The sequence below is a fragment of the Octopus sinensis genome, linkage group LG22 (assembly GCF_006345805.1).
Source record: "Octopus sinensis linkage group LG22, ASM634580v1, whole genome shotgun sequence".
In the NCBI taxonomy this organism is placed as follows: Eukaryota; Metazoa; Mollusca; class Cephalopoda; order Octopoda; family Octopodidae; genus Octopus; species Octopus sinensis.
In genome coordinates this window covers 18,442,404-18,467,245 of record NC_043018.1, presented here as the reverse complement: position 1 = coordinate 18,467,245, position 24,842 = coordinate 18,442,404, and the positions used below count along the sequence as shown (strand labels likewise).

Sequence of the window (24,842 nt, the reverse complement as noted above, 5' to 3'; positions counted from 1 at the left end):
ATATATATATATATATATATATATATATTATATATATATATATATAATATATATATATATACATATACACACACGCATATATATATATATATATATATATATATACATGCATATATATACATACACACACATATATATATATATATTATATTAAATTAGAGATAAAACCACTATTAGGCAAATCATACAATGAAAAATTTAAGCCAATACATAAGATTAATTAATTTATATTATTTTAAATATATATCAAAATTATTAAAAAAAGGGATATTGCAGAAGATACCTGGTTAAGGTGTCAAAACTGCAAGAATCCTCACTAAGACAGCTGAGGAATAATAGTATATTTGTTCAGCATAACTTAAACTTCTTAAATATTCTACTTTTACTGTAACTTGTTATTAGAAAACACGAAGCCAGATCTACCTATGAAACACCTGCAATAATATTCTGTCTGTAAATAATATTCAATTTCAAATTGTTTTTCCACTTTCCCATTTCTTTTTTTAATAATTTTGATATATATTTAAAATAATATAAATTAATTAATCTTATGTATTGGCTTAAGTTTTTCATTGTATGATTTGCCTAATAGTGGTTTTATCTCTAATTTAATATAATATAATATTTTACTATAAAATTAGATTCAATCCTAAATCTGATTTTTCCCTGTAAGTTTGGATTTATTCCCTAATATTTTATTATTATTTATATATATGTATATATATATATATATATATATATATATATATATATATATATATATATATATATATATATATATACATGCATATATATACATACACACACATATATATATATGTAGGAAAATTTGTGGTTGAAAATGCACCTAAATATGAGAAACTTGTAATCGTTTTTAAATAAATTTATTTACATACACCCCAAACTAGTTTCAACAATATTATTTGTTTATCAATGACAAAAATTTTGTTTATCAATGTTTATCAAATTTTGTTTATTTGTTTATCAATGGCAAAAATTTTAAATTAGAAAAACTTGTTTAAAAGATTCAATGTTTACAAGTTTCAATAATATCAAATATGATTTAAATGTTCATAACTCTCAATTATATAAAAATGTGGCTCATCTTGTTTAACTACACAAAATTCAATAGTGTTAGAAGTGATCTATTCTACTCTAGGCACAAGGGCCAAACTTTTTGGGGAGGGGGCCAGTTGATAAGATCAACCCCAGTGCACAACTGGTACTTAATTTAAGGCGGCGAACTGGCAGAAACGTTTAGGCACTGGGCAAAATGCTTAGCGGTATTTCGTCTGTCGAAACATTGTGAGTTCAAATTCCACCGAGGTCGACTTTGCCTTTCATTTTTTCGGGGTCGATAAATTAAGTACCAGTTACGCACTGGGGTCGATGTAATCAACTTAATACCTATGTCTGTCCTTGTTTGTCCCCTCTATGTTTAGCCCCTTGTGGGTAATAAAGAAATAGGTACTTAATTTACCAACCCTGAAAGGATGAAAGGTAAAGTTGACCTCAGTGGAATTTGAACTCAGAACACAAAGACAGATGAAATGCCACTAAGCATTTCGCCCAGTGTACTAACGTTTCTGACAGCTCGCTGCCTGAGTATTAGAAGTGATCGATAAGAAATGTGAATCACCAAAGGTTCAGTGATACTGAGTTGAGAGGGAGAAAAACAAGGGAGAAATGAAGAAAGTAAAAAGAGTGATTTGTTTACACTTTCTGTGATTATTTTGCCATCGTGTGCAGGGACTTTTGCTTGTCATGGCATTTTTTTTTGTTTTTTTTTTTAATCTGGTGTATGTATATATTTTTTCCGTGAATGGATTTGATTTTTGATTTGTTAAAACCCTGGTAACGTCTTATTTCTCTGCTGGTCAAGTTTGTTGTTCTGCCTGGTTGGCTTCCCCGTGGGGGATGGCCATCAGCCATTCCCATTGGTTGATTCTCTTAAAAGGTTATTTTGTTGTATTTACTGAAGTTCAGTTTTGATCGGAAGTAAAATTTCATTGGTCTAGAATTAGGTGATGTCAGTAACTGGTGTTTGTAAAATTTCATTGGTCTAGAGAGTTAGGTGATATCAGCAACTGGTGTTTGTATGGGGATTTGGAGTTGTGGTTTCAAAATCTGTGTGGAAGACTATTACCAAAGTTTTTTTTAATTATATCTGTTGTATCTGGTTGTTTTTTCTGTGGAGAAATTGGGTCTTTTTCCTTTTTCTCTTTAGTGTTTTTCTTCTTTCTAAAGGATGTTCAGCTGTGGTTTATATTTTTCAATGAGCATCCTTTCCTTATTCAAGCAGAATTGGGTTGAAGTGTTTCTGGTGCATTGATAGAAAGGGAAGATTTGGTATTTCAGGTTTATGTTTGTGGGGCATTGGTTTAGGTGTTTACTTACAGGAAATTTCTTAATCGTGGGGTCCCTGATTTGTTGCCCGTGTACTGTTAGTCTGTCCCTCAAGGTCAAATTAGTTTGACCTATGTAGTCTCCACCACATTTGAGAACATAGGTTAAGTTCTTCGAAGCACAGGTGAAGTGGCTATGTGGTAAGAAGCCTGCTACCCACCACCTAGGGCAAGTGTCATCTACTATGACCTTGGGCCAACCAAAGCCTCGTGAGTGGATTTGGTAGATGGAAACTGAAAGAAGCCCATCATATATATATGTGTGTGTGTCTTTGTGTCTGTGTTTGTTCCCCACCACTACCACCACCATCACTTGGCAACTGATGTTGGTATGTTTACATCCTGTAATATAGCAGTTCTTCAAAAGAGACTGATTGAATAAGTACCAGGCTTACAAAGAATAAGTCCAGCAATTGATTTCTTTGACTGAAAGGTGGAGCTCCAGCATGGCCCCAGTCAAATGACTGAAACAAGTAAAAGAAATGCATGATATATATATATATATATATACATACATATATATAAATATTACAGACAAGAAAGTAAATTTTTATATATATATATATATTTATGTGTATATATATATTTATGTGTGTGTATATATATATATATTGGAAGGTTTGGAGATGATGTACAGGTATTATATATTAGAAGAAATGAGGTAATCAGAAGATCGGATGGTTTATATTTACAGATATTTATTTATATATTACATTTTTTATATATATATCATATCACTTAGATCATTAGCGCTTTCTCCCATTCTAGTGGGGTTTTGAAAACCCCACTAGAATGGGAGAAAGCGCTAATGATCTAAGTGATATGATATATATATAAAAAATGTAATATATAAATAAATATCTGTAAATATAAACCATCCGATCTTCTGATTACCTCATTTCTTCTAATATATATCATTATCATCATCATCATCGTTTAACGTTCGTTCTCCATGCTAGCATGGGTTGGACGGTTCGACCGGGGATCTGGGAAGCCAGAAGGCTGCACCAGGCTCCGGTCTTATCTGGCAATGTTTCTACAGCTGGATGCCCTTCCTAACGCCAACCACTCCATGAGTGTAGTTGGGTGCTTTTTACGTGCCACCTGCACTGGTGCCAGGTGAGGCTGGCATCGGCCATGGTCGGATTGGTGCATTTTACGTGCCACCTGCACGGAAGCCAGTCGAGGTGGCACTGGCTTCGGCCACGATTCGGATGGTGCTTTTTACGTGCCATCGACACGGAAGCCAGTCGAGGCGGCGCTGGCATCGGCCACGATTCAGATAGTGCTTTTTACGTATCTCCAGTCCAGGGGTCCTGGCATCTGCCGGGTGCCAGTCATAGGATTGGTTCAATTTCGATTCTGATTTATATATATATATATATATATGTATATATATAGATGATGAAAACCTAATAAGGTTTGAAAATCGATTAAGGTTGTTCATCATTTTTTTCAATCTGCGTAGAAATGGCTACAATTTTCCCTGTTTATGATTATACCAAATGCTACATATATATTATTGTGTCTGGGAAGAGTTATTCTGTTTTAATGCCTTATTAATTAACACACTTACCAGTTCAATATCCACTCATTTATTTTGTCTTCCAAAATTTTTATTGCTTCTTGCAACACACACACATATATATATATATATGTGTGTGTGTGTGTATGTTTGTGTGTCTGTGTTTGTCCCCCTAGCATTGCTTGACAACCGATGCTGGTGTGTCTACGTCCCCGTCAATTAGCAGTTCGGCAAAAGAGACCGATAGAATAAGTACTAGGCTTACAAAGGAAAAAGTCCCGGGGTCGATTTGCTCGACTAAAGGCGGTGCTCCAGCATGGCCACAGTCAAATGACTGAAACAAGTAACAGAGTAAAAGAGTACACTGCTGCCCACCACAACCATTACCGTTATCATCTTGTGCAAAACCAAGGTTAACGTGCTGCAAAGTTATTACAATTACCATTCCTCACAAAGTTTGTATTCCTTGCTATTGTTTATCTTATTAAACACTCAAAACATGACAACAAAAAAGCCTTAAAATAACCCAAAATACCTCTGGCCTTTATTATTTCTTTCACTGCAAAATTATTTTTAGAATTACTTTTTGTTCTTGCTTTTGTTTATTTTATTTTTCCGAGAGAGGAATGAAGTGAAATTTCATTATTACAATATCTATTATTTATTCTACGTTTGCTGATAACTATAGATATTATGAAGGATTTTTCTGTTCTTTTTATTTTTGTTTGTGTGCGTGTGTGTGTGTGTGTGTTTCTCCCCTTTTGGCTGTTGGCTTCTGAAATTCATTATTAAAAGATCTGTTTTCTGTATTGTGGGGCTTTCCTTTTTGTTTTTATAAGATTTCTGCAGAAATTGCAAACTCATTCACTTCATTTGAAAAACAAAAACAAAACAAAACAGAACAAAATAAACTAGAATAAAATAAAATAAAAATACAAAAAAAAAAACCACCAAGTGAAGTAGTGAAACCATTTTTGTGGAGTGAAGTTGGATTCAACTTAATAACTCCTCAAGGTGTTTGTACTAAAAACACAAAACACCATAATTTGTGGAATTCTATGATGGCGGCTGTACTGAATGGGTTTTGGATATGTTATTATCTTTCATATTTGTTCTTTTGTTTTGGCATTTATTTGTTGGTTTTATATATATATTTTTCTTTCTCGTAGTGGATAGAAATATTCAATGTGTGTAATTGTAAATAAGATAAGAAACACTTGTGAGGCACTGATCCGATATTCTGATAAAACATATTGGATTTGCCAATGTCTAAACAACGTCTAAACAAGTTGCTAATAGTGACTGGTCCTTGTAACGGCTGCATGCAAGAGCGAAGGTTGTTGTTGTTGTTATTGCTGTTGTTGTCACTGTGGCTGCTAATGTTGTAAGTGTTGTTGTTGTAAATTAAGGTCAGCCATTCTTTACCATAATTTGGCAAGAAGAATATTTCTAGCATTTACCAGGTTGTTTCAAAAGAAGTGATTCGTTAATTTAGTTGCTTTTAATTTGTTGTTGTTGTTGTTGTTGTTGATTGAAGCTGAAGAATTGCATGGTTAGTAGAATGGTAGACAAAATGTCTTATGATATTTAGTGGCAATCCTTTACATTCTTTGTTCAAATCCTCCTGGAGCCAACTTTTCCTTCTCTCTGGTGTCCATGAAACAAAGTGTCAATCAAGTATTTTGGAATTAGTTAAGTCGGCTGCATGTAATCTTTATCCAAAAAGTGTGTGCTTATGTCAGAAATCCTTTATTATTATTATTATTATTATTATTATTATTATTATTATTATTATTATTATTATCTATTTATTTATTTATTATTATTATTATTATTATTATTATTATTCTATGTTTGACTTTTGCTTTATATTTGTACAAGTTGGCTCCAAGTCTCACCCAGAGACCTCGAGAGACAACAGGTTGGAAGTTCATGTTGTTGTTATGCCTAGGGTGCCATATATTTTGGGGGGGGGAGTTTTTGGTGTTGTACTAATGAATGTCTAAAAAAAAAAAATTTTTTTTTTAAACCGAAAATTATGTTTGTTTTAAACCTTGAGATTACATAGAAAGTATTTTGCATAGGATATGAGCAGTTTTTATTATTATTATTATTATTATTATTACTATTATTATTATTATTATTATTATTATTATCATTATTATTATTATTATTGTCATTATTATTATTATTATTATTATTATTATTATTATTATTATTATTATTATTATTATTATTATTATTATTATTAAGGAGTCAAATTGGCAGAATTGTTAACACTCTAGGCAGAATGCTTAGCGGCATTTCATCCATCTTCATGTTCTGGGTTCTAATTCCACCTAGGTCGAATTTGCCTTTCATCCTTTCGGAGTCAGTAAAATAAGTACCAGTTACGCACTGGGGTCGATGTAATCAACTTACTCCTCCCCTAAAATTGCTGGCCTTATGCCAAAATTTTAAATTACTATTCAATAGTCTTATTTTTATCCCATGCTTTCTGAGTGCAGCTCTGTGTGCCTTGGGTGTGTACTGTTGTTTGTTGTGGTGCTCTTATTTTCACTGTATTGAAAGTGTTTTATGTGGGACGTTTGCGGTGCCTAGTGGTGCCATTTTCTGTATGTTGTATATACTTGTTAGTCTTGGTCTTCTTGTTATGTATTTGTATGTTTGTAATTGTAACTAATGCACCTATTTATTATAAGTATTGTTTCAGTTTTTAGGTTCAACATTTGGGTTACCTCTATTTCGAGATCTTTGTATTTTGAGAGTTTTATTCATTTTCTTTAGAAATAAATTGTCATTGGTTGAGATTGTTACATCAAGGTGAAGGTCTTTTTTTGCATTGGTGTGTATTGGTATATCCCTGAGTATAATTGCTTTGTTATTCTCCGGGACTTTCTCTGGGATATGCCTACATCATCTTTTTTTCTGTTATCATTCCATAGTGTTGGCCTAGCTTCAAGTGTATATAGGTCCCAATTCAGTCTGGGCAGCTAGAGACAATGCAAATTATTGTTTCTTCCCCACCAGCACTATTCCTGGGTGGTTTGTGAGGGTAGAACCCTCAGGCAACTCTTTGATAGGACCCTACTAGAAGCAGACATCATTAGACTTTCTGGATGGATTCTCAAGTATAACTAACAGAAACTTCCTCATTCTTGCTCTACCTGTAGGTTTTGTACCAATCGGCTTGGCTTGAAGAATCAATCTTGCCATTCTTTCCAGAGGCACTTTAATAATATGTCCAGAGTACAAGAGCTGTGGCCTCTCAATGCAGAAAAGTGGCAGCTCAAACCAAATCGATTCTCTGATCTCTGAGTCATGTGTCTCCAGAGATCAAGACACACACACACAAAAAGTGGCCAGCTTCTGTAATATAAAAGACCCAAACACATTTCCTATGCAGTTCTTCTTATTCTCCAGAATATTCTTGGACAGTTTGATTCAATGAAATTTTCATTAGGCAGTAATTACACTGGAGTTGGAATTGGTAAAAGACCTCAATCTTTTCCCCATTTACATTAATCCTTTAGCAAAATATAAAATTGCTCTTGATTTAAAATCCTGCCAATAACTAAATCATTCCTTCCTTTCTGTAGAAACTGCAAAACAGTTAAGCATGTGTGTGTATGTGTGTGTGTGTGTATTTGTATTTGTGTAGATTTATATGTTTGTGTATTATGTGTGTTTGTGTATATATATATATATATTATATATGTAATTGTATGTGTGTGTTTGTGTATTTGTTTCAATGGATCTGTATGTTTTCATATTATATTGTATATGTATTTGTGTGTGTATGTATAGAAGTTTGTCTGTTATGTGTGTATATATTTGTTTTTCATGGATGTATACATTTCTGTGTTGCATGCATGTATATATGTGTTTGTATAGATAAATATGTTTGTGTGTTATATGCATATATATATGTACTTGTATGGATGGATGTGTGTGTGTGTATATATATATGTATATATATGTGTGTGTGTGTTTGTGCATGTGTGTGTACACATGTATATAGTTGCATGTTTGTACATGTGTGCATGCGCATTTGTGCTCATTGTATTACATATCTACACATGTGTGTTTGTGCATTTCATGTGTATGTGTATGCTTGTAAGGACGTGTGTTGGTTTACTGAGGAATCTGTATAATTTTCCTACTCATTGTATGCGTCATATTCAAAGTGAATATTAAGACGAGTAGAATTAAAGTGTGTGTATATATGTGTGTGTTGGAAGGGGTGCATATGTATATGTGTGCAGTGTTGTGTGTGTATGTGGTTGTTAGAGTTTGTATGTAAAATGGCAGGTATTCAATAGAAATGTGTAAGTTTTGTGTTGGGTTAATGAATGAAAAGAAATATATATTCGACAGAAGTTTGTAGAATTTACCATATACATACCATTTTGTTGCTGGTGGTATGCACATTATGGCTAGATAGTTAAGAATGTTTCTACACAACCATGGGATCCTGGTTCCCATCCCACCATGGGACATCTTATGCAAATGTTATTTTATATAATCTTAAGTCAATCTTTGCTTTGTGAGTGAAATTGGATGGAAGGAAACTGTACAGAAGCCTATTATGTCTTTCTATAACAATATAAATAATGGGACACCTGAGTGGTTAATAAGGTCACTTCATAGGCAGAGGGTCCTGGGTTCAATTCCACTGTGTGGCATCTTGGTCTAATGTCATTTTCTTTAGCCTCAGATCAACCTATACCTTATGAGTGAGATTGGAAATATGGAAACTGCATTGAATCATGTCAGGTGATTTGTACCTGTAATTCAAAAGGTACAGCTTTGTCACACACTGTGCCACATTAATTCTTCAACCCTTCTCTAATCCTTCACAACTATTACCTACCTCCTTCTTCCTCTTTCCCTATCTCTTCCTTCACCCCATTCTCTTGCAAACATCCATTCTCAAGGCTATTGTTGGGCTGAGGCTTGTGGAGAAGTCATTTTCCCAAGGTGCCAAGCATTGGGACTGAACCTGGAACCATATGGTTGGGAAGCAAATTTCTTATCACACAGCAAGGCCTGCCCCTATATGTTTATGTGTGTGTGTGTGTGTGTATGTACAATAAAAATGTATACAAAACAACACTGCTTCTTGAAGAATATCAAAAAATAGCACATAATTGCCAAAGAGAAGAATGAAGATTTTTTCTTTTTTTGATATAAAGAATCTACAGTGTGTTGCTATTAATGGTAATCTAATCTATATATTAGACTGTATGTAATAAAAACATTTACTGTTGTTGTTGTTTTTTTTTTACTAATTATAGACAATAATTGCTTCAGAACATTTCTGATTCCACCTAAAAGTTATTCCTTAAAAAAGAACTTGATTTCTGAAACAAAACACTAAACTGTACTTTCTTTAAAAGTACAACATTTTCATGAAAAATGAATTTTTCATCAATGGCCTTTGTTGTGCTGGGATTGCTACAGGCCTCCAATGTACCAAAAATTTTAATTATGATTTGGTTATATCCAAGACAACAGAGATAAGAGTTGTTATTTTCTTAAAAATAGATTTAATTTTGGGGTTTAGTAGGGAAAATATTTTTTCTATTTATCTATTTATTGTTTTATATTTATTTTTATATTTATTAGAAAAATCATTTTTGGAATTATTCATATGATTATTTATATTTCTTCAATATTTCAGGTTGAGTAAAAAGTAAGCAACGTTTTGAACCATGAAGAATTTGTAAGCAGATTTTTGCAGAGTTTTGAATTTTTTAAACATTTTTTTTTTTTTGCAATTTTCTGGTAATACGGACATAGACTTGCCCAAATGCATCAGTAAATTAACACTGATGTTTTTTTACCATTGTTACAATCATCTAAAATGGAACGGTCAAGGCTCGATATTCAAGTAATTTTGCTATTCAACTTCAAAAATGGATGTAAAGCAGCTGAAACTGCTCATGATATCAATGAAACATCTGGTGAGGAAATGACCAGTGAGTGGTCAGCTCGAAAATGGTTTAAATGATTTCACATACCCATCTGTCATCGATGACGGTCAATTAAAGACCGTCATTGAGAAGGATCCATGTAAAACCACTCAAGAACTGGCAAAAGAACTTCACGTTAGCCAGAAAACTGCCTGCAACCATTTGCATGTGATTGGAAGATCAAAAAAGCTCGACAAATGGGTACTACACGATTTGAATGAAAATCAGAAAATGCACGGAGATGAAATTTGCTTGTCGCTTCTTTGTAACCAGGCCAGTCAATTTCTTGACCGTATTGTAACTTGCGATGAAAAGTGGATTCTGTACAATAATGAAAAACGTTTTCCACTGTGGTTGGACCAAAATGAAGCACTGTAAACTTTCCCTAAATCTGAGCTCTTTAAAAAGAAGGTTATGGTGACTGTTTGGTGGTGTGCTGCTGGACTCAGCCACTATAACTTCTTAAGCCCGGAAAAACCATTACTGCAGAAATATATTGCCATGAAACTGCCAAAAAGAACAAAAACTGCTACTCCTCCGTCCCATACTGGTCAACAGAAGAGGGCCAGTTTTTCTTCATGACAATGCTTGACCACATGTTTCACGAATGATGCTCCAGAAGTTGAGGGAACTTGGCTATGAAGTTCTTCCCCAGACCTTTCTCCAACCAGCTACCACTTTTTCAAACACTTTGATGGTTTCCTGCAAGAGAAGAAGTTCAAAAATCAAACTGGTGCTGAAAGTGCATTCAAAGAGTTCATCAGCTCCAGAACTCCAGATTTTTATGTTACTGGAATAAATAAAAACTTGTAACTCGTTGGCAAAAATGTGTTGATTGTGATGGTACTTACATTGGTGAATAAAATATCTGCGCTGTTGAAATAGATTGTGATGAATTTAATGTTTCAAAACGTTGCTTACTTTTTACTCAGCCTGGTACAGAGATAATTTAACAAGTGATTTTATATTTTAGTTCATTCACATACACACACACATACTCACACACACACACGTGCACACACATACACACACACACATATACATGCATACATATACAGGGTGTCCCCAAAAAATGTATGCACATAGTGGTTTGGCAAAAGAGAACGATAGAATAAGTACTAGGCTTACAAAGAATAACAAATTTACAATTATTTAAGGTGTGTATACATTTTTTTGGGACACCCTGTTTATACATGAATGCAGGCAAACTCTCATGCATATATACGTTGATAGTAATGAATATGAGAGAAAATGGTAGTTGCTAATCTTCCAGAATTTGCTAGTGAAACATGTGTAAAGATTATGTATTTATTTAATTTTATACAATAAAAGAGAAGCAAATCTCAGTCCGTTTGTTCATCACAACATTGATTAAAGGAAAGGAAAGAAGGGAGGAATCAAAATATACATAGCAATGTATTTTTAGAAGAAAGAGACAATGTTGTTGTTGACAGAGAAATAGAGTAAGAGAGAAAGAGAGAGTGTGTATGATAGATTGATAGATAGATAGATAGATAGATAGATAGATAGATAGATAGATAGAGGGAGGGAGAGATAGATAGATAGATAGATAGAGGGAGAGATGGATAGATAGATAGATAGATAGATAGATAGATAGAGGGAGAGATAGATAGATAGATAGATAGATAGATAGGTAGTGTTGTCACTGAAGTAACTGACAAGTTTTGATTTAAAACACAGGAATTTTATGTGCAAGTCTGTCAACACAATGCAAAACATTTCAAAAAAGACTACATGTAGTCTTTATATATTTATATATTATATATAATTATTTGGGGGGATTATTTATGTGTGTATATTTCTGTGTGTGTGCACATGTGTGCATGCTCATGCATGTGTTTCAATGTCTTTCAACATATAGACAATACAACACAGACTTTAAAAAATGACTTTCACTGAACAATTTATGAAGGTAGGTGCATAAATAACAAATATTTTTACTGGCAGCACAGTGACAGGTAACGACTTAGTCATAATAAAAAAAATAAACTAAATCTATTTTATTCAGCTCTTGTGTGTATTTGTGTTTATATAAATATATTCACTTTGTGTATTTTTAGGGCGATTTCACACGAACTGGAGAACGCAAGCTGTCAGGTCTAATGAAAGATGGCGTCAATTCTGCCAACAGGTAAACAATATTCTTTCGTCTCTTAAACCGTAAATATTCTTTATCTTTTACTTGTTCCGAAATAAAAAATTCATTTTGGCGTTAGGAAGGGCATCCAGCCGTAGAAACATTGCCAGATCAGACTGGGCCTGATGCAGCCTTCTGGCTTCACAGACCCCAGTTGAACCGTCCAACCCATGCTAGCATGGAAAGCGGACGCTAAATGATGATGATGATGATTTCTAACCATTTACCATTTAAACACCACTTGATTTTTCTGCTATAGAATCAAGCACTACTTGCTCAAAGTAGACGTGGATTGTAGTATTGGAAACATTATCCACATGCATGCATGCATGCACACCACACACACACACACACACACACACATTTTAGTAGAATACCAGGTATTGTCTTATTTGATGATTTTCTTGCTGTGATGTAAATATATCAATAATGTGGTAGGGGGGGCATGTGGTATAGTGGTTAAGCTGCTGGACTTATGATCATAATGATTGCAGGTTCAATTCCTGGACTTGGCAGTGCATTATGGCCTTAAAGAACGTGTTTCATTTCATGTTGTTCCCATGCCATTATCATCTGGTTGAACTTGCTCAGACATTTTTAACCTGCTCATGCCATCTATCTCAGTCCTGCATTAGTTGAGGCAGGTCTTTGAGGAGGCGTCCACTGTCTCTGGTAACTTGATCTACCTACATTGTGTTCAGACAATCTACATATATTATGTTCAGACATCGTGTTCATTTCAGTTATTCTTTGGCAACCATAGCTGTAGGTCACATTCCAGCTCCTGCTTAGCTCACCAGCAATGTCCTGCAAAGTGCAAGTGGAAACAGGCAGGGGATCTCTAAACAGCTGTTTCTTGGAAGGAGGAGTTCTCCAAGATATATTTAATACTGCTCTTAACACTCAGGTATAACTTCCATCTAACTTGAATTCCAGTTTTTTGCTAAACTTCCAAGTTGTTGCTCCTTTTAAAAGGACTGACCCTACCATTGTATGCAAAAAAATTCCTCATAAGGTCGTCTGACAGATTGACGTCCAGACAATCTCCAGTTTACTTTGGCTGTCCAAGTTTTTATGTCCTTTTCAGTTGAGGCTGTCTCTGAATCAAGGTATATCACATCATTAACTTGATTGATGGGGGTCTTTACTGATGTTGGTGATGGATCCTTGTTGATTGTACTCGGTTGAAAATATCTACTAATTTAGTACCAATTTCCTTCTTCCAGCTGTTACATCGTTAATGTCCTATCGGGGAATAAGACGGCAGAGTTAAGTGGGTGTCTAAATCTACCTCAGTTACACAAGTACCTAAAACATAAAGTACGGTACACACTACCGAATCTTACTGTTATTCTATGGTTGTTAGATAAACAAGAACTGACTGGAATAGTAGACTTTCTCATTGAATATTTCCGTGTTTCTCTTGCGTCTTTGAAGTTCAACCGAAGCTGCTACTGACTTTTATTGTCTTTTATTCTTGAAGGATCAATAATGTAAAGATTGATTAAACTTCACTCATCATCTGCTAAATCTGACATCATAGATTAACAAAATGCATATTTTTTTTTATCTTTTATTTATTTCAATCATCAAATTGCTGTCATGCAGGGGGCGCCACCTTGAAGAACTTTTTCTTAAACGAATCAACTCCAGTACTTTTTTTTTTAAGCCTGATACATATTGTATTGATCTTTAACTTAAGGGGACATAAATACACTAAGATCGGTTGTCAAGCAGTGGTGGGAGATAAACACAAACACAAAACACACACAAACACACATAACAGGCTTCTTTTAGTTTCCATCTACCAATTTCATTCACAAATTCTTCGTCAGCCTGAGGCTATAGAACAGTGCTTTTCAAACTTTTTGCTGGAGCGGAACCCCAAGGAAACATTCCACTTTAATAGTTTTATGCACACATATCTGCACAGGAGAATTAAAAATTACTGCCGATTTTAGCAGTTTTGTAACGTCTTGCAGAACCCCCAGACTGTTCTGGCAGAACTCTAAGGTTCCGCGGAACCCTTGTTGAAAACCACTGCTATAGAAGAAGACATTTGCTCAAGACACCATGAAGTGGAACTGAGTTTCTGATAATCTCTGCAATTCAATAATTGAAAGAATTAAGAAAGACACATCCAACAAATAGCTTCCTCCTCTTCACAACATCTTCCCTTCACAGACTTTCCATAACTTCTTTGTGACCTTCACTCTCCAGGAAATTCTCTGTATTATTCTTCAGCAGCGTCTATGAAAGACATTGAGTTTGTTTCAAAAGCCTGTTGGACTTCTCTTTGTCTCCCTAACACAATCAGCTATTTGTTCCATAATGGTCATGTGGAAATATAATCTCACCTCGAAGACAAACGTTTTGAACCAAACAGGATGAAGTTGCTGGATAACTGCTACAGCCTCCCCCAGTGTCATCCACACACCAACACACCAACTTCTGCATCACCATTATCAGAAATATTCTAAGACAAAAGTTTTGTGATGTCCTCTAAATTCTTATTTTCCAATTTTGTTAAGAGTGTGTGGGGTAAATTCGAGGACTGAATTAATTTTGGTTTCTTTCATAGTTTATACAAAGACCAACATCGTTCAAATTTGCCTTTCAAGGAGGTATTATTTCTCATACAACCACTATCCATTACTTAAACAATGCTTTCCCATTAGCAGAATGCAAGAATCCCAGTTTGCCTTCTTTCTATTTCATTGCATTCTGTGGATTACTCATGGCCTTCATAATCATGTCAACACAAATGAGAAATCGGAAAAAGGTTAAGAGAATAGAGAACTGACAGTAACTTACCAAACAACTTTGTGTTCCTATTTTGTGTTTTGATGTAATAGAAATGAGGCTCATTCAGGAATTTGAAGACGTTACTAAATTTCTGGCATAAGTTGTGCACTCTTCCACTGAGAATTCTAGTAAATATCATTGAAGACTTATGTGCTAACCTTGGATCGTAGAGTGACCCGCTGTTCTTGAGGAGACCTATTGAGTCAAGTACGTTAACACCAACATGAAAATGAAAATCAAATGGAAATTGTAGTTAAGATACCCGTGCTGGTGACACGTTAAAAGCACCATCCAAATGTGGCCGATTGCCAGCGCCATCTGACTGGCGTCCATGTCGGTGACACGTAAAAGCACCAACCGATCGTGGCCGTTTGCCAGCCTCGTCTGGCCCCTGTGCCAGTGGCACTTAAAAAGCACTCACTATACTCACGGAGTGGTTGGTGTTAGGAAGGGCATCCAGCTGTAGAAACACTGCCAGATCAGACTAGAGCCTGGTGCAGCCTCCTGGCTTCCCAGACCCCTTTACACCGGGCAGTGGTTGCATTTTATTATGTTGCCATTGCCTTGTATCCTGCACGACAAAAGCATCTTCACCCCTCGATGTTGTCATCATTTGTGTTTGGCAATTTGTGATTAATAAAAAGAGTAAAAAAGAAACCAATGCGATATTTGCAGAATGTGATGTGAGATAAGAAGGAGAAAAGATGCAAGCATTGAAAGGTTGGGTAGACTTGTAGTGTAATGGATGAAGAGGACAACAGAAGGAGAAAGAAATACAAACAGGTCTTACCTCGGTGAAGATCAGAGGTCTCTTACGAATTCAACACGTCCTGTCGCTTCCTCGTCTATGCTCGAACTGCCTGCTTCCTCGTCTATGCTCGAACTGCCCACTTCCTCAATCACCACACGTGTGTCCAGCTTGACTGCTTCCTCTTCCCCCCACACATGCACCCTCCAGTCTTCCACCGGCCCCTGCAAGCCCTACTTCCGCCCACCTCATCTGTCGTCCTCTCCACCGACACCACAAGCTCCCATAACACCAACTGCCAACACCACAAGAGACTAAAGATGGGAAGAGGTGCAATAGAATGGAAGAGAACAGAGAGGGTAATAAGAAGGACGAAGAGAGAAAGAGATACGAAGGAGTGATGGAGAGTTGAGAAAATGACGAAAGGTGAGAAGTGTGATGGTTGTCAATAACGTGTGAACTGGAAGAAAGGGATGGAGAAACTGGTAAGCTAAAAGAATGGTGCAATGATGCTCAGTGGTGAGGGAGGGGCCAAATGGTTGCTAATTGTGATGTTGACAGAGGGGATGTCAATGAGGGAGTGGCCTAACAAGGGGTAATTCCTGGCAAGCCGTGAAAGGGAGTCGATCAGATGCCAGCTGATATGAAGCAATAAAATCCGATTCAGACTGTGATGACTTCTCTGACTCCTGCCAGATATTGATGAGTAAGAACAACAAAAAAATGCCATATTGAAACTCTGGAAAGGTGACCATGGAAACAGAACTTATGTCACTTTGATGATGAGAGAGGAGTGAAAACTGGTTTCTGTCACGAAGAGAAATTTAAGAGAGAATATAACTTGAACAACACATTCGTAATGGAAATTAACAAAGAAAATCCATATGCCAAAGCATTGCAACAATCAGATATGAATTAAAAATACCGAAGACACAAACCATTGTTTAATTCTTTAAAAATAAACAGAAACAATAACAGAATAGCGAAGACATTCAAAAATTGTGGACAATTATTTTTTTTCAACAAATTAAATTTCCTGAAAAATACAGAAACAATTGTGTTTAAGAAACCCCTCAAGATTCAGAAAATCTATGTCTAAGAAATGTGAAATTCAAAAGTGAAGATATATTAGAACAATCTTACCAAGAAATTCTTGGAACACAGTAGTTTTACAATAAAATGTCTGATAGATTTGATAAAGAAACTCAGAATAGAAGAACAATTAATGCCACAGATGAGCAAAATGGTAAATCTTTCTTTTAGATGAAACTCAGAGATAGCAAGGCATAATATGCTTACCAATCAAGAGAAACTGAAGATTAGTAACTTCCCAATGAGGACAAAAGATTAATTGATATTCAAATTAGCCCAAACGGAACAAGGGACTGAAATATCCACTCTTCAAAAGTCTGACTTTTCCAAATGAAAATTTGTCTCCCAGGATTCTTCTGGAAATTAAATCTCACTGAACAATTTTTTGCAAAAGTGGATAACAATGATGGTAGGTCTCTGATAAGAAATAAATGTGATTTTTGTCCAAAGAAAGCAAGGAATGAAGCACTTGACTCTTCCTGTAAACATCTCATGAATTCTCCATTGAAATGATTGAAAATAAGAATATAGAACAGGAAATATTTAAATTATCTACAATAAGATATCAAAGCAGCAGTTGAAGAAACTGGTGAAAGTTGTTCTGTTGTCATGGTTACAAATTATTATGAACAAGTTGTACTTAAAATGTTAGAAAATAATACTTACTATGTAAAAATAAATAACAATGAAAATATCTTTAAAAAAATGGTAAATCTACTGATTTCACTGAACATGACCCATACATACAGTTCTATATTTAAGAGATGAGGAATTATGTACTTATTTACATTATTTATATTTGTTGGATATTTGTCTTCATCTCGTTTGTTGTTAACACAATGTTTCAGCTGATATACCCTCCAGCCTTCATCAGGTGTCTTGGGGAAATTTCGAACCTGGGTTCTCATTCCCAAGGTATTTTTCAATGTTGTTATTATCAGTGACCTGAATAATAATAATAATAATAATATCGAAAAATACCTTAGGAATGAGAACCCAGGTTCGAAATTTCCTCCAAGACACCTGATGAAGGCTGGAGTGTATATCAGCCGAAATGTTGTGTTAACAACAAACAAGATGAGGACAAATATTCATCAAATGTAAATAATGTATGACCCATACATGTTTGACCACTGAATATTTTGATTACATCAGCAACTTCAGATACAAAAATAACAACAAAAAGTAATAATTCTATGGCCTATCTAAAATACACAAAAAATAAGTTATAAAATCTCTGAAAGCAACTATGCCAAAATGTCATCTGCAGATGATTTGGATTAGTCTTACTTAAATCAGATACAGAGTTTTATTTGCTATGATCCAGAAATGCTTAATCGCTTACTGAAAAGTTTTAACCAAAATACTATTTTTTTTTTTCCCATTGATGTTGTAATGTTATGCACCAAAACCACTGATGCCAAAGGAATCACATTAAATATTGATATGTTATCAATTTGAATTACCAGAACATAGAAATAAAAATTTATCATTGATGGACACATTCATATTACAAAACACTTATTTCATATTTGATCAATCAGCCTACGAACAAATATATGGAACCATGATGGGAACTAAAGTGCTCCCAATTTATACCAATTTACTGATGGGATAGCATGAAATGAAAATGTATGTTGAATCTATATGCTCTGGTGGTGTTTGATCAGTTGTTAAGGACGGATGAGAATTAATTCTGTAATGCAATCATTCTGTTATTCCAGTCCTAAGTTGAACTCCAACTGTTGGCCAATTTGTCCCAAAGTTCTCATCTTGACGTAAAATTAATGAAGGGAATGGCATTTATCTCCCCCTTGATCTCTTACCTGCTAGAAATAGCAACCTAAATGCTTTAAAATCAGATCCTGATGCTGGACGTTCAAGAACCAAATGCTGGGTAGATTTTAAATCCCAGAATCATCCTGATTCCACAATGGTGTAATACGTCTATGTAGACCAAATATAGACTGAGATACAGGGGTCCCGGACAGACAGACAGAATTTGCTTTTATTATCATAGATGTACACACATATAGATGCATGCACACACACTCATACAAACACAATCACACATACATGCACACATATATTCACATACACACACTCATACATACATGTGTATAGGCACCAGCACACACATGCAAACACATACACAACTACATGCTCACACCCACATTCCCACATATACATACACACCATACACTCACACCTGCAATTACTTGTAGACTGGAACTAGATACACCCAAAATCCATGATTGCAACAGGGGTTCCATTCTTTGTTTAACCGTTTCCCTTTATCTCCTCCTGGTGTTTCTGGTTTCTTGTCATTGTGAATGGCAGAAACTGGAATCGGATTTACCAAACTAACTTTATCTTGGAACTCTGTGAGGAATGTAATATATTTGCATATTTAGTAATTCTATTGTGGCCCTTTTAGTTCTACTTGTGTGTGTGTGTGTGTGTGTGTGTGTGGAGAGGGCTAATTCATGTATGGCATTTCTCTTTTCCGTATCCATTCATGCACGAACACTTCATAAATATATTTCTTGGATACATATCTAATTTATAGTACATCATCTGCATGTGTGTGTGTGTGTGTGTGTGTGTGTGTGTGTGTACTTACATATAAACATAATTATTCAAAAGAATATAGACCCCCGCAGAAGAATGCATAGAAGCATTTATTGAATTGGTAACGCATATAAGCCCAACATTTCAATGTAAAATTCTATCTGAGGCATAATTGTTCTATGAATATTGCTATGATATATACGTACATAAATGTGCACATATATACATATATATATAGATAGATAGATAGACACACACATACACACAAATATGTATATACTGTAGCAATATTCATAGAATAATTGTCTCATATATATTATATATATATATATATATATATATATATATATATACATATATATATATAGATAGATAGACACACACACATACACACAAACATGTATATACTGTAGCAATATTCGTAGAATAATTGTCTCACAGATACTATATATATATATATATATATATATATATATATATATATATATTATATATATATATGTATGTATATGTATGTATTTATGCTTGTATATATGTATATACATGTGTATATATGTATTATGAAATCAGTGTGTGTGTGTACCATTTGAGCTGGAAAAACCAATTAGACTGCATGAGCAACTGAGGAAAAGTTTCCATCATTTTGTAGCATGACTGAGGACTTTGTTAGCTTGAGTTATCTTCAAATTTCGTACCAGAAGGGCACACGGCATTGAAACCCATTACTACACCATTTATTTCCAGCCATAGATTCAATCTGTTCCTTCTGTTAATCTAATGCCTGATTTCTCAGACGTCGATTCACATGCTCATGCTTCCATAATTCTAAATATGGTAGCGCCATCGAAATCGAATTAAACCAAGCAAAAAGATAGAAAAACGAATTTCGTTTCATTGGCAAAGTGTTCATTTGATCTGCGTCGGCGAGATAACTTTGTTGATTTTATCTCCTGTTGACTCGGAGTTTCAGTTTGATGTTGATATTGGTATCAAGTATGAAGTCTGCTGACCTGATGTCATAACCCATATTTCCTCTCTAGATTACTGGGTTAGACAGGGTCATGTGACAACCACCTACAGACACACCCACTCACATGATGTACATACATACATATCTGTGTAGACACACACACATATATATATATATATATATATATATATATATATATATATATATATATATATATATACGCGATTCTTGATACTGCAGCTGATTGAGCAAGCAATCAGTTAATCTCTTCATTAGCTTCAGCCTGTTGTTCATGATGTTGTTGTTCTTCTTGTTCTTGTTCTTGCCATTGTTGTTGTTGTTGTGGCAGTAGTAGTAGTAGTTGTAGAACTGTATTTTGCTCTGCTTGAGGAAACTTGCAATATTGAAGTGGTTGATTGAAAACAAAAGATAAAAAAAAATATTTTCCATGACCATCAAGCCTCAAAATTCAGGACTCAAACATCGTGCCCCACCCACCCATTCATCTGCCCAACTTCAAATAAAGATTTAACAGAAACTGTAAACTCATTTATTTAGAGATTTGGTTACAACTTTAAGAACGAGGTTGGTTTTTGATCTTTAACCCTAGGATAATCCTAACTGAGCAGATATATGATCAAAGGTGTTCCAGCCATGACTTTCTCATATTGTTTTTTGGCATAGTGTATTTGTGACTACATTCTCCACTTTGTTCCTTTACATTTAAGACAACAGGGTGGAATTTGTGGGATGTATGGTTGATTGAATGATTTCTTTTTTTCCTGGTACTCAGAGTTTGTATAACTACATAAAAACTGCTGTTGAGCCTAATCAATTCAAAGCTGTGTTTTCCAGCTGTACTTAATTGCTTGAAGATGGATGAACCTCCAACTTAACTTACTCTTGACTCGGTGTGCACAGAGATAAAACTCCAGGTGTTAACTTAATCAGAGCCAGAGCCGGTTTTGGCTGGGTTAGTAACAAAAGGGTTAACATTGCTTTAACCCTTTGAACTTCTAAGTATGCTTTAGTGGGTGTGGTTTTGTTTTGTTACAACCCCTGGAAGACGCAAAAGAGACCACAATATGGTTTTGTGTTTCTGCTTCATTAATCATCGTTATTTTCAGCCATACACATAAAACTCTATGGCTACCCATTTTTGCGCAAAACTGAAATCATACCTGCTAAGGCATATTTATGGGCTTAGAGTGTGTCAACTATTACAAGACTCAAGAATGAATATATATGTATCATATAAAAGAAATCGGAATCGAAATTGAACTAATCCTATGACTGGCACCCGGCAGTTGCCAGTACCACTGGACTGACTCCTGTGCTGGTGGCAAGTGAAGAAACACCATTTCAACCCTGTACTTGAGGAGACCTATTGAGTCAAGTACATCAACATAAAAAATCAATGGAAATTGTAGCTGTGATCCCTGTGCCAGTGGCACGTAAAAAACACCATCTGAACGTGGCCGTTGCCAGCGCTGCCTTGACTGGCTTCCTTGCCGGTGGCACGTAAAAAGCACCAACTGATCGTGGCCATTGCCAGCCTTGCCTGGCACCTGTGCTGGTGGCACGTAAAAAGCAGCCACTACACTCACGGAGTGGTTGGTGTTAGGAAGGGCATCCAGCTGTAGGAACACTGCCAGATCAGACTGGAGCCTGGTGCAGCCTTCTGGCTTCCCACACCCCGGTCAAACCATCCATCCCATGCTAGCATGGAAAACGGACGTTAAACAATGATGATGATGATGATGATGATGATGATGATGATAAGATCTTAAGAAGTTGGACCTCCCAGATGGGATGGCTAGGGACCAAGGCTCCTGGCAGTTTGCTGTGCTTGAGAGGACACATCAAGCTAACTAAAATCGTAGTTGTCCTTACTTACAGGCATGTCCCCTACATCCCTCTCCAGATGAGCATTCCTAATGTTGTGGGCTTGTGGGTGCTGGTGCCTTGTAAATGCACTTGTGGTGGTACTGCTGCATAAGTGCACCCAATACATTCTGTAAAATGGTTAGGAAGGGCATCCAGCCATGCCAAACCATGCCAAAACAGACAATTGGAGCCTGGTACAACTCTTCAGATGGACAACTCCTGTCAAACCGTCCAACCCATGCCAGCATGGAAAACGGATGTTAGATGATGATGATGATGATGGTGGTGGTGGTGGTAGTGGTGGTGGTGGTGGTGGTGGGTGATGGTGGTGGTGGTGGTGGTGGTGGTGGTGATGGTGGTGGTGGTGGTGGTGGTGGTGGTGGTGGTGATGGTTGTGGTGGTGGTGGTGGTGGTGGTGGTGGTGATGATGATGATGTGGTGGTGGTGGTGGTGGTGGTGGTGGTGGTGGTGGTGGTGGTGTGGTGGTGGTGGTGGTGGTGGTAGTGGTGATGGTGATGGTGGTGGTGGTGGTGGTGGTGGTGGTGATGATGATGGTGGTGGTGGTGATGTTGATGATGGTGATGGTGGTGGTGGTGGTGGTGGTGGTGATGATGATGATGATGATGATGGTGGTGGTGGTGGTGGTGGTGGTGGTGGTGGTGGTGATGTTGATGATGATGGTGATATGGTGGTGGTGGTGGTGATGATGATGATGATGATGATGATGATGATGGTGGTGGTGGTGGTGGTGGTGGTGGTGGTGGTGGTGATGATGATGATGATGATGGTGGTAGTGGTGATGATGATGATGATGATGATGATGATAGTGATGATAACGATGATGATTATGATGATGATGATGATGAACCAGTGTTTGACAAGATTCTGCCTGCATTTAAACTAGAAGTCATAAGCAATCACATCAGCTAGAAATCAATGACCATAGCTTTTGTATTGGGTCCTTTTTTTTTTTTTTTGCTGACTTTGTAGCTGTATCTCTCATGTAGCTATTATTATTGATCTGTCTGGCAACCGATATTTGCTTTTATAGACTTGGCTTATCTCTTTACTTCCCAATAATGTAACAATTGTGTTAATTAAAATGTATGTTTGTTAAAGATTAAGATGTTATTTAACTAACCAAATAAAGAATAAGAATTGCACTCATTTGATGCTGAAAAATCTATTAATTTGATCTTGGATGGCAATATTCTTTGAATCGCTAAAGCAATGGAAGAATTAAGAAGCAAAAAAATAAAAATAAAAAAAAATAAAGAAATCCAAGATAAAAAGAAAATATAATCGTAACTAATGAAAAGAGATAAATTTGATTGTGCTTAAAACTTCGTCAGTCATTTAGATTGAGTGGTGTTTTTGTTTATTTGTTTTTTGTTTTTTTTTTGTTGTTTTTTTTTGTATTGAAAGGGATTATGGGAATAGAAGTGATTGTAACAAAGATATTACAGAATCGGTTCTATTTTAGCACAGACTTACTTATAACAGGACTGGAATTCAGAAAATTGATAAAAATAAAATATATTAGTCACTTGCATAATGTTTCCACTACTTACTGCAGGCAGGGTTGGTTCTGTTTACAGCTAGATGGACTGAGACAATATGAGTTACTATTTCTAGAAGGTGATGGGTCCTATTTACAACCTGGTGGACTGAGACAATATGAGTTACTATTTCTAGAAGGTGATGGGTCCTATTTACAACCTGGTGGACTGAGACAATATGAGTTACTATTTCTAGAAGGTGATGGGTCCTATTTACAACCTGGTGGACTGAGACAATATGAGTTACTATTCTAGAAGGTGATGGTCCTATTTACAACCTGGTGGACTGAGACAATATGAGTTACTATTTCTAGAAGGTGATGGGTCCTATTTACAACCTGGTGGACTGAGACAATATGAGTTACTATTTCTAGAAGGTGATGGGTCCTATTTACAACCTGGTGGACTGAGACAATATGAGTTACTATTTCTAGAAGGTGATGGGTCCTATTTACAACCTGGTGGACTGAGACAATATGAGTTACTATTTCTAGAAGGTGATGGGTCCTATTTACAACCTGGTGGACTGAGACAATATGAGTTAGTATTCATAGAAGGTGATGGGTCCTATTTACAACCTGGTGGACTGAGACAATATGAGTTACTATCTAACATAGATGATTGGTTCTTTTTACAACTGAAATCGTTTGAGCTTATCTCCTACATGATGTTGGAGATGAGCACTCTTTACAGCTAGGTGGACTGATTCAATATGACTGATGAGCACTCTTTACAGCTAGGTGGACTGATCCAATTGGACTGATCCAATATTGTCTCAGTCCATAGAATATGGCGCAGGAGTGGCTGTGTGGTAAGTAGCTTGCTAACCAACCACATGGTTCCGGGTTCAGTCCCACTGCGTGGCATCTTGGGCAAGTGTCTTCTGCTATAGCCCCGGGCCGACCAATGCCTTGTGAGTGGATTTGGTAGACGGAAACTGAAAGAAGCCTGTCGTATATATGTATATATATATATATATGTGTGTGTGTGTTTGTGTGTCTGTGTTTGTTCCCCTAGCATTGCTTGACAACCGATACTGGTGTGGTTACGTCCCCGTCACTTAGTGGTTCGACAAAAAGAGACCGATAGAATAAGTACTGGGGTTACAAAAAGAATAAGCCCCGGGGTCGAGTTGCTCGACTAAAGG

At 35.9% G+C, this 24,842-nt stretch overlaps 1 protein-coding gene across 1 annotated transcript in view; it reads left to right on the top strand.

Moving 5' to 3' along the window:
• The window catches only part of LOC115223118 (phosphatidylinositide phosphatase SAC2-like), a 612,947-nt gene that overhangs the window by 495,340 nt on the left and 92,765 nt on the right, over positions 1-24,842 (top strand). The window contains 1 exon segment of the mRNA XM_036512108.1: positions 11,987-12,057. Within this exon segment, the coding sequence (XP_036368001.1) occupies positions 11,987-12,057 (71 nt within the window).